At 38.0% G+C, this 11,822-nt stretch overlaps 1 protein-coding gene across 4 annotated transcripts in view; it reads right to left on the minus strand.

Moving 5' to 3' along the window:
- LOC127632915 (transketolase-like) overlaps window positions 1–10,741 on the minus strand; it is a 42,497-nt gene extending 31,756 nt beyond the window's left edge. For 3 of the 4 annotated variants that reach the window (XM_052111752.1, XM_052111750.1, XM_052111751.1), the window contains exons 1-2: window positions 10,504–10,741; window positions 7,534–7,649 (exon numbers count right to left, since the gene is read on the minus strand). In XM_052111752.1, coding sequence (XP_051967712.1) covers window positions 7,534–7,649; window positions 10,504–10,572 — 185 coding nt within the window. In that variant the 5' untranslated portion in view covers window positions 10,573–10,741. Of the gene's footprint in view, window positions 1–5,491; window positions 6,067–7,533; window positions 7,650–10,503 lie in introns of those variants that run through there. The other variant, XM_052111753.1, reaches the window with a different exon arrangement.
- Window positions 10,742–11,822: the final 1,081 nt, after the last annotated feature.

Below are 11,822 nucleotides of genomic sequence, written 5' to 3' on the forward strand. Positions count from 1 at the left end.
TACTCCATCTGTGTAAAACGGGACCAGGGTCTGACTTCAGATTCCTGTAGGTTGGGCTTGTCAAAGGCAGCACATAAGTGGTCTGGAACCTTCAGTTCATTAATCTGCTCTTGGTATGGGCCAGGATTGATGACCACCTCCTCAAAAAACAGTCTTAGCAGACTCTCCACGTAGTCTATAACACAAAAAATACAATGAACCTGGCATTTTTTAATTAGACATTTTTCTACAATTGTGATCAAACAACATTTTGGTCAATCAAACTGCATTTACCATAAACAACATGTATAATGTAATGTACGTGTTAATTGAATATCTAATTTTTCAGAAGATCTACATATTTTCCATATTTATTGTATGGTAACATTATCCTTTTATACTTACTGTAGGTTGGTTCTGTTTTTGTGTAGTGAAGGGAATGATCCCCTTTTTGTATTTTGGCCATTTCACTTTGATAGACGGTTCACCACTCTGGTTGCATGTATACTCGCGATTGGAATTTTCATTATAGTGAAGAGCAGCAAGGTGCAACCAACATAGTTAAATTAAGAAATGAAAAGGATATAATTGGTAAGTGGTAGTTGTTTAAAGTGTGATTAATTATGTGGATAAATTATGTATTTACAAATATAAGACAGTGTGACAGATGCACATACAGCATTATTTATGAACTTAAAAGACATTTAAACTGTCACACCTGTTCAACATTCCCAAAAAGAGAATGCCACATTTTTCGGAGCAAATTTCAATATCAGGCTATGGAAGCCTTCAACTGAGGAGGTCTGATGGTGAGGGCTCAGTTTTGACACGTCTTTCAGTAGTCGCTGGTTTATCATCAGGTCGCAAAACCGTTCACAAGCTTTAGTGCCTAATAAAGACAGAGAGTCCTTATCAACATATAACTGTGTCATTTTTATGGCTGGAAATATCGATATAGATTATTAAATCCCATTGCATCTGTATATCACTATGGCACTTGAATTCAACAGACTTTTGTCAATCGTAATCTTTAATATTATAGTCATGGTTTATAAAAATCAATCGTTTGACTCTTAGCAGAATCAATATTTTAGTTTTAGATTTCAGTATTATAGTTTTTAGTATTATAGTTTAAAGCATTATTTAATAAATATTTTTTTCCATAATGGAAAATTTAAAGGTATCTGAAATATTTCAGAATAAAATTCAATATCAAATTGAATTAGGATTAGAATTGAGTCAAGAGCTTGTAAATAGGAATTTAATCATAAAAACTCTATCAACCCAGCCATAGTTATCTTCATGGTTGTTACCAAACTAGGCTAATCATGTAGCATTATGAATCAACAAAATCCTTACTTGGTGTCAACCAAGCTCGCGATCTCAAGAGGTGGGTGGAGCAGACTGGGAATAAGTCGCTGTTATGATTGTGCACATTTTGCACATGGTTGGTTACAGACTTCCACTTTTCCACGGCTTCTTCACCTGTCTTGGAAGAGGATGCACACCAGTAAAGGTGGTTTATGATACTTCTCCTCCAGGCCAGAACCTCTCCACAACTACGCTCTTTCCCTAGTGCATCGATCTTCTTGGCTGAGACCTTAAGTAGCAATTACAGAAAATAAAATTAACTCAAATATTATACTTTAATCAGTTCTTAAAACTTAGTTCAAGTTCATTTGTGCTTTTGTCACTTGAGTCACAAGTTGTGATATTATGTTGCTGTTGTGTATATATCTGATTAATCTGAAATGCTGCCAAACAATTACCCTTAGAGACATGCCAAGTATCAAAATAATGCTGGATGTCAGGTCGTTGCTCCCTCAGATACTTTTGTATCGAAGGATGCCGATCTGTGACAATTGCACCAACCCTTAACCCTGCTGATTCCAGGAACTGGAGGCTTCTCAAAAACCCTTCGCGTTCCATGCGTGGACTTGCACCCACTTCATTACTCTGAGAGATGGAAAAAAAAAAACTCAATTTAGCAGACAAAAGACATGTTTTGAAATGTAAAAAAAAAACGACATTTACACTTTTATCCAAACAGTTAATAGATACCATATAAACCAAGACAATGAGTATGTTTACATGCACAATAATTTTAAGTTTTGATAGTTATCAAAGTGTTGCTGTGTTTGTATACACACTCATTGTGAGAAAGCCATACACAACAATGCCATTATAGATTAATGCAGTGCCATAGTAAATTGCATTTTTACCTGGATTAATTGAATGTCCACCACCTTGTTGTCTTCCAGGTTCATCATCGTGTAGCTTCCATACTTGGCACAGTGTCCTTCAGGGGAATCAGAGTAGAACAGAAAAAAGTTTAGGAGGTTACTGGTTTATTGACCATATTTTTCCACATTGAACAACATTTTAATCCAATGTCTCTACAGTTTATTGCAAAATGCAAAATTCTTCAATGCTTCAGACATTTCATAATGCTTATACTGTGGTTGGAATGACCAGATGAAAGTGAATGTTGTTATTTTTCACTCAAAATGAACAAACCTGGGGAATCAGCTCTCATGTCACCACCCAAGACAACGGCCTTTCCAGAATGCCTTGCCATCTCCAGCATTGTGTTTTGTTCAGTCCTCCAGTGCCATAAAATTGTTGGCTGGAGAAAGTTCTTCTGATGAATAAAAAATGTCCTGGGACATATACATTCCAGACAGAGTGCTGACAGTACCTGGAAGATATCACATTACATAAGTATAAAAAATGTTTAACAATGACAAATTTATAAAATTTATTTTGTTTACACAAATAAAACCTTGTGGATCTGTATGAATGAAGCCCCACTGAATGCTACTGCTGCCGACAAATGCAAATTCCCAGCTGGTGTACTCTGGATGTGTGGCTGGCTGTTCCACTTTGTTTTTTTGAGGCAGTGTGAACAGATCTATGCGATTTTGAAGCAATAAAATGTATATGAACAATATCCAATATGCCAATAATACAATAAATAAAATTATGTTTGTAACAATTTGTCAGTGCTACATTTATGATCACCTGCGTGATGGATACAAATGTCCCATTTACAAATGTCTCAACTGTGCAGGTATGGCAGCATGCTTGACACTTCCGAAACAGCTGTAGCAAATTGTCTTCATACACCATGTATTTCCTGGCTTTGTATGGTGGTTGGCAAACCCTGGACAATCATAACTCAGCAAATCATATCATACTTTCTAACAAGGCATCTTGATTGATCATCTCAAACCTGACCTATATACCATGACGTTTTTTAACATGTATGATGTTTTAATGATAACGACATTTAGACTTACTTTTCAATGCTCTCTTGAGTGATATCAGGCTCATAGGTGACATCTGAACACTGATTTGAGGTGTATGTTGAGCTCTCATCGAACACAGTGTCTTCCATGCGTGGCCTTTTAATTGGTGTTGAAGTGAGACACGGAGCTCCAATACCTGTACCAACACTCACACCAACAGAGAGGCCGAAAGGCTTCACCTGAATAGCTGAAATTTTCAACACACACATATGACAATCAAACACATGAAATAAAACAAGAAGACTATTACCAGTTAATACAATGAAGATAAACATAGCTAGTAGCATATAACTTTACCTTTACTCCGTCTTTTTCTGCTTGTGGGTTTCCGTTTGAACCGACACATTTTTCAAAGATGGTGCATGACATTGACAGGCCACATCTCTTGTTACGGGCTGTATAACAGGAATTGCATTATGTTATGATATTGGTACAAGGGCAAAATAGATTGTGCAGGACTGCCAACTTTTGAGTTCAATTTTGAGTTAGAATTACGATTCAATTCATAAGCTTGAGATTCTGATCTTGATTCAATATTGATTCATTTGAATATACAATACCATTTTTAATGTTGTAAACTATACATGGAAACCTGTCTGTTGGTATCACAATTGACAACTTGTATACAATTATATGTCGATTTTTAAAATAATTGAGCAATTGCATGAGACATGATTCATTTCAATAAGTAGTTCTATATTTTTCAACATAAGTTACCCTTTGTAAAGAGTAAGAGATGACCGTTATGTCGAATCTGTCTTGATTCAAGTGTGCGTGCCAAAAACCAACATCACGGTTTGTGGCGCGCGACGCTCCAAAAGACGCCAAGACTAAACATTTATTAATATGACAAAGTTATGTTGGCAGCCCTGTATGATGTTCAACGTCTCAAGAGCTTGGTTGTAGATAGTTTAACTTACCGTCAAACTTTGTGAGGTACCAACGGTGTACACTGACGGGACCGCGTTATCTGTTAATGACAGATATCTCACAAACCCCATTTCGTGTTCTGTCCAATTTTTGAAGCATTCACGCGTGAAGTGCTTCGAGCACATCCGTGACCTCTCTGTTATCCCTCCTTCCTCGAAATGTAAAAAATCGAGCCATTTGGACCGTGAATCGAGGGAATTTTAGGGAATGGGAAAAGTGTTCCGTGAGTATCACAACCAAAAATGCACCTCCTCGCCATCTCTCCTTTCACACGCTGTCAATGCTCGCAAACACACAGGCAGCCTGTCTACTGTCAGTTGGAGGGGCGTGGTTACAGATGTTAAGGAGACGCCTAAACCGGTCAAGCCTACGTCATCAGGCAAGGTCCTCCAATGCAGAGGGGCGGGGAATTTTCAGATTTTGATTAAAGATTACGAAGCCAAAAATTTTTTTGTGTGGATTGACTTGCATGGATGAATTGTTCACCACAAAACGATCAATTTAGGCAAACAAAGTAAGTATGGTCAATTTTGATTTCATGGGGACTTTAATTTGACCGTTTTTTCTTGGCATGCGCTTATATTCACTACTAATCAGAGTTTTAGTTCATTCCGGTTCGGTTTCTGAACTCTCCGACTTCAGATCGTATATTTACAGACTCTATACATTTTACTTATCCAAACACAACAATAAACCTTCTTCAAACTCATAAACATGTAACGTTAGCTAAGTTCCGTTCCGTTGTCTAACAGAAAATATGTAATTGAGAACCGTTTTACTGGACATTCGGCTATATACTTATATAAAAACAGTACGAGCACGGTTTAGGGGAGACAACCGTTATTATAAACTGAAGTAGGCTACAGTACCGACAAATTAGGCAGAATGCAAATACGACGCGATGACGTCATTAATATGCTAATGACGCATGACGTCATCTGGCGACATTTAGCTACTTTTCGAGCAGGCTTTAGCTACTTTCCATTGAAAATAGTTGGCAACACTGGAAGAGAAACATTTTCGTCAGATGCATCATCATCTACTGCACTGCCATCATTACTGAAACACAACTCTCTCTTTCTTGTAGCCAACCAACCAGACTCACACCTGCTTGGCCCTGCAATTTCCACACCATCATCTTGCTGCTCATCAGTATTGATATTTTGAACAGTATTTGCAGTATTTTCATTTTGCTGACGCTCATAAACATTAGTATTAGTCACAGCATTCTCGCGTACTTCACTAGCGGACGGCGCCGCACCAGATTCGCTCACCTCTGCTGGGGCTGTGTGTTCCTCTGGAGCAGCGCGCTCCTGCACCACCGCATCTCCCTCTCCTGAGACAGGAGGCCTGTGCCTATCCTCTGGTGCGCGCTCTCTGTGTGGGCATGCAAACTTTTTATGCCCTAAATCGCCGCAATCGAAGCACCTTAAGCTACCAGTGCTTGCGTACACCATATACGTTTTTCCTTCGTGTCGTAGGCCTACTCGGAATGAAACATCCAGCGTGTTTTCGGGGGAGTCTAGAAACATAAACACCTGTCTTCTAAAAGATTTGACGTGTTTCAGAGACGGGTGTTTACAGCCTAACGTAATTGGTTTAAAAACACTGGCAAATTTGCCAAAACGTACTAATTCCCATTCCAACGCTTCATCCGGAATGAAAGGTGGAACATTCGATACCGTAATTTTCACTGTCGGAGCGTATAACGGGGTAACCTGAACAAAGTTGTCATTTATAACGAGACCATGCTCGATTAAACGATTAACAAAATGTTGTTCTTTCAAGAACACTACTACAGCTTTATTCGTACGAGAAGCGGACACTCAACATTCTCGTGTCCTACTTCCCCTCCAGCCGAAATAAGCACGTCTTCCACTGTGACGCCATCCTCTGGCACACACCTGAAGCCATTGCGCAAGGACAAAGACGGCATCTCTCCCCGCGCAATACCCGCAACTAAAAAAGCTAGGTCTAAAACAAACTTTTAACCATGCAGAAAAAAAAGAGAGACAATCCCCGTAATTAAGAAAATCACACAGCTCAGGTATCGCCCAACACTCGCACCGGAAGTGAGAGAGAGAGAGATAGATAGATAGATTTCTGCACATAATTTGTTATCAATAATACTGGATACAAGGGTTTAGCAATCATTATCATGGCATACCTATCAAGAACTACAAGAGAAGCAGTAAAATATATGTCAAATAAGTGTTTTTAAATGTAAATTATGGCACATCTTATCACAAATATGAATAATTGTGTCATTCAGGAGACATGCATATCCGTGTTATATAAATAGTAATTTACTATACTGTATAAATCTTAGCCTAAGAGTGCTGCTACCTTATACGTTGAAAAAGTCATTCAGGCATGCACCACTAAAAATTACTGGTTCATTTTTAATTACACTAAATTGGGATGTTTTGCGAATTATAAAAAATATTATATAATAATTATTATTATATATTTTACTAATATTAATATAATATAATACAATCATTATATAAATTCTGCGGGGATTATCGGTGACCAGAAATTGCAAAGAGAACTCCAGCTCATTCTGTAAAACTAAGCGGCATTTTTTAAAAGCTTCGCTCGTGCGTGAAAGCCCAGCTCGCGTGCTATAAAGAGCGCTGCATTCCGCGCGCGATTCTGCAGCCGAGGGGTGCTTTAGTAATCAATGACCCGCGACTTTAAAAGATTATGAGAAAGACTAGCTGCAAGTGCATTGCTGTAAAAGTGTAAAAAAAAAAAAAAAAAAACTAGGTGGAAGTAACCTACAAACCAAACGTCTCTAATTAAAATGTAAAGTATATTATTTTAAGTTAATTGTATACATATATACAGATATTTAATTTAGCCAGTTCCTCAAGCTACATCACTTCACCTGCTATGTTGAGGACCAAAAATATGCCTTGCATGACATTTAAATGCATTTGGCAGACACTTTTATCCAAAGCGACTTACAGTGCAGTTATTACAGGGACAATACCCCCGGAGCAACCTGGAGTTAAGTGTCTTACTCAAGGACACAATGGTGGTGGCTGTGGGGATCGAACCAGCATCCTTCTGATTACCAGATTACCAGTTATGGTGCTTAGACCACTCCATATCCATCCATCCATCCATCCATTGTCTGTCTGTCTATCTATCCATCCATCCATCCATCCATCCATTGTCTGTCTGTCTATCCATCCATCCATCCATCCATTGTCTATCTTTCTGTCTGACCTCTATTCAGTTAAGTCACACCAAATACCAGGAATCAGAGAATCTGTGCTAAATCTTTTTGGATTGATGTTGGAGGTCTTACCCATTGCCTGCCGCAGTGGTGGCTTTGATAGAGTTGATTCGGAGGCGGTTGGCAATGTTCCTCAGAGCCTGCACGGTCTGCTGGTCTGGTTTGTGGTAGTCTTCCATGGGTTCAACCTAATAGCACAAGAACAATATATAAGAATGAGGTTGTGGCGAGAGCACAGGCTGCGTGTGTGTGTGTGAGAGACTGAGAAAGAAGCAGGAGAGGAGAGGGTTTTATGCAAGCGCACATCCAGTTGGCTGCAGTCTCTTAACTCATTAGCAGATTATTGAGACTGGAGAGGATGTGTGTCCTCATTTTGAAGAATTTTTCCTAAATAAAATAGTTTTGATTTTAATTTTTAAATTGATTATATGTGGGCATTATTATTATATAGAATGACTGTTATGTCATAGGATAACCAAGTAAACGTGAGAGGGAGTAGGCTTAGGGTTGTTAAAATAAATGCAACTTGATTTTTTTTTCTTCTTCCAGACCCCGAGATTGCCTATCAACCATCACTTATTGTTAATTAAACTTGAAACACTTTGTTTTCCAATGTTTTAATTATTAATATCTGTTTAAGCAGATGACAGTTAGTAGAATACTTGTCATCGCTGTTTTCCAATCAGTGGGCATTTTGAAACCGGGATTGGCGCTTTATCGCTTTACACGATTTGCCTACTAGGCTACATATTTTCCCTGCTTTCATTCGATTGTACAGAAACGCCTACCCTAGTTTGGAAATACCCACTGATTACTACTTTTAGATTCCCTGATTTCACTGGATAATTGAAAAATGCCCATCCCGGTTTAAAAATATTCACAGATTGGGAAACGGCCATTAAAATTCCACAGAGAACTATCCTTTGTTTTATCGATCTACTGTAAATGTAAATGGCATCCAGGGGCGTGTCTAGGGGGAGGCTGGGGGAGGCAGTGCCTCCCCTAGGATAAGCTCTGCCTCCCCTGAGAATTTGAGAAATAATCTGTCCATCTGTTGTTTTGAGTGTAGCCCCGAATGTATTTTGAATAGTTGACTGACAAATATGAAACCGGATGTAAACCCCCGAAATCAGTTGCCTTATTTCATTGTGCTTTGGCTTTGCAGATACTGCATACAGCCTGTAAAAATAGACATAGGCATAATCTAGCCTATAGAATACATTCCTTTGCTGTCGGTAGCCTATGGGCGACTCCGTTTCTTCCTCTCTGTTGAATATGCAGCAGGTAGAGGAGGAGCTTGCACAGTCGTTGACATCAACTAACGTTACTTAGTGGCGAGTTACCGGCAATTAGCAGGAAAGACAGCAAAAATTAAGCAAATGAGGCTTTGGGGATTTTTCCGAAAGAAGTTAGTGGGTAAGAATTCACATTTGTTTTTGTCCTTAAAGTCTTAAGATCATCATCTAGCTGGCTTTCACCCACAGTAGGCTAAACCTCAGTTGTAACCTCTAACCTACTTGTTTAACTCAACGTATCTTGGTAGCTCTGAGTTAACGCAGTGGTCTCTCACGCTGTAGACCGCGGTTCGAGCCACGTACGGAGTGTACTTTTCTTGTTTATCAGGTGTTGTTTTCGCTAAGGATAACCAATACGCATTAACATAAAATTTATGTGTGACTTGTTTTGTGATATTAGTTTGTAGGAAATGTACACTTTGATTTGATTAAATGGTTTTGTAGAGTGTAGCAAAGATGAGCTACAGACTGAGGAGCAGCAGCTGTGCCAGAATCAGGCATGGAGACTGGTAACAATTAATAAGTCACTTTACTTTAGAGAAAGTTAAAAGTGAAACATTGTTTATCTCAATGATCCTAATGAAAGGATTTTGACAGATGAATTATTCTCATAGAGATGATGAGAATTATATACAGTTCGATGCCATAGTGTGTCAATGAACTTAGACTAAAGTCATTCATGTATTGCTTTAACTTAGGATCTTGTACATCATTTTGACTATTTATGTCAAAAAATATAAATTATTTATATTCAATATTTTTTTTACCTCACTTTACTCACTATAATATAACTCTGTTGTGATGACTTTATGGTAATGTACATGAAAATTCAAGAATCATGATAGATATTAGGGCAATCCCACTGATCTGCTCTTCCAAATACATTTTCTTCAATGATATTGGTCTACAATTTGACATATGTAGCACTTGATGAATTAGTTGTTTGAAGCTGATTTGCAATAAGTTATGTGCTGTATCTGTTCTTTTGCATCACGGATGATTCAGGGAGGAGAGAGGATGTTGAGGATAGTACTAGAGTGGAAGATTTAGGAACTGTAGAAACAGGCCCAGCCAGAGCAAAACGCAAAGAATACCCTCTCACCAGCTTTGGACTACAGGGAAGTGGTTGCTAGTGTGAAAATAAAATTGTCTGGGCTAAGCCCCGGATGTCCTTCAATGCTGGAAACGCATCTGCATCTGATGATAAATTAAAATTTAAAAGTGGATTGTTATGTGCATATTTTTCCATCGCTAGCAGATGAGTGAGGTCTGACACAACAAAAATCCAGTTTAAGCCCTATAGTCTAATAGGGGCCCTGTGCCTATCTCTGGGTTCCTGGCTTAGAAAAAGATGACAACATCATGACATGACATCAGTGCATTGCAAACTTGTGAATGACAATAAAAAAATTATTTAAAAATATATAAAAATGATATTTTATATGTGTTTATCAAAACATTGTGAATAAATACAATAAAATATATGCAATATTCCACCACTGTGTTGAAATTTAGAGTGTTTTCTGTAAAATGAGACTATTTCTATCCATTTACTCCAATGTATGTGGGCAGGACGCTCTTTTAAATTCAGATATGCCTAATTCTCTAAAAAATTCAAAATATCCTGCAGAGCTGAAGTGGTTAAACAATAAATTTGCAAAATAAAGCCAGAACTGTTGCACACTGTAACGTTACATGAATAAAACTTGTATCGATGTTTTTGGTTACTTCAGTAACACGAACTTACTTCAAGCTGCCTTGAAGGACAAGAGGAGGAGGAAGATGATGCCGCTCCGTGTCTCTCCTGAGAGCTCATCTTTACAGACTGATCGAAGACGATTATTAGACGATCGAAGGTCTCATATAATATTAAATTATATAATTATAGGTCAAATATTATTTACATATTGTTAGTAAGTAATACAACAAAGCACGACGTATTGCATAACTACAAATCACCGCGAGAGCTTTCCAATATGCGCGCCACTGAGTGACGCCTGTACATCCGGGTCAGAGAGCACCTGTCCATCAAAAGCTCACTATCCAATCAGAGTAGATCACTGTTAAGCCCACCCCACGAGAGGTTTGTCTCAAAACAGCAAACGAAAAACTGCGAAGCGTAAGCGAAATCTGTGGCAATGTATTCAGAATCCACGATTTGCGAAAACGAATCTTTGAAAAACATTAACAAAAAATGAAGCATATTTGAAGAGCCTGTTAAATTCGTGCGACTGAGTTCATTTTTTTTTTTTCATTTTAATTGTGTTTTTCTTCTTTTGTAATGGAATATTTTTGATAGTTTCTGAAAAAGTTACGTTCAGTTTTATAAAGTTACATTCATTATTATTGACACAATCGTAATTCCATAGAATAAGGTCTTATTTTGCTTTAATTTCACAGACAAAATATTTAAAAAATACCTTTCCAATAACATTAAGTAGGCAAAAAAAACTCCAGAAAACACGAGTTTTGGAAAATTCTATGGTGTAGGAGCTTAATAGCCTACAGCTTTATACCATGAGTGCCATTGAAGAGAGCACTCTTCAGTCAGTAAGTCTATCCCTCACTGCCTCATTTTCAATCCAACTAAAACAAAGATGGCACTACTGTGAATGATGTCGTTTGCAAAATAAGTCTAATTTTAGTTTACGTCACAGTATTTCAAAGAGACTTTTTCACAGTATTGCAAAAATTATTTGTATGATGGATTTTGTTGCCATCTTGTGGAATTTGGAGACATCACAATGAAAAACAGTGGGATCGGTTAAGAGAGAGAGAGAGAGAGAGATACTATGTGTTTATGTGTGTGATGCCACCAAATGGCTTTTGCTGCTCAGCTCTGTCCAGGGATTAGAGCTGTTTTCTTCTGCAGCTGCTAATTAATAGCTCATTGTAATAATAATAATAATGATCTATAAATATAATAATCTATTAAGTACTGCTAATTACAACATCGAGTGTGTCTCCCTACACTCTCAAATGCTGCCTTTGCTGGGCTTGTACAGTTCTCATCTAGAAAGTTACAAAGGGAAAAGTACCAGGACTGTAGGTGGGAAAGGGCCTATA

The sequence above is a fragment of the Xyrauchen texanus genome, chromosome 39 (genome assembly GCF_025860055.1).
Source record: "Xyrauchen texanus isolate HMW12.3.18 chromosome 39, RBS_HiC_50CHRs, whole genome shotgun sequence".
Lineage (NCBI taxonomy): Eukaryota > Metazoa > Chordata > Actinopteri > Cypriniformes > Catostomidae > Xyrauchen > Xyrauchen texanus.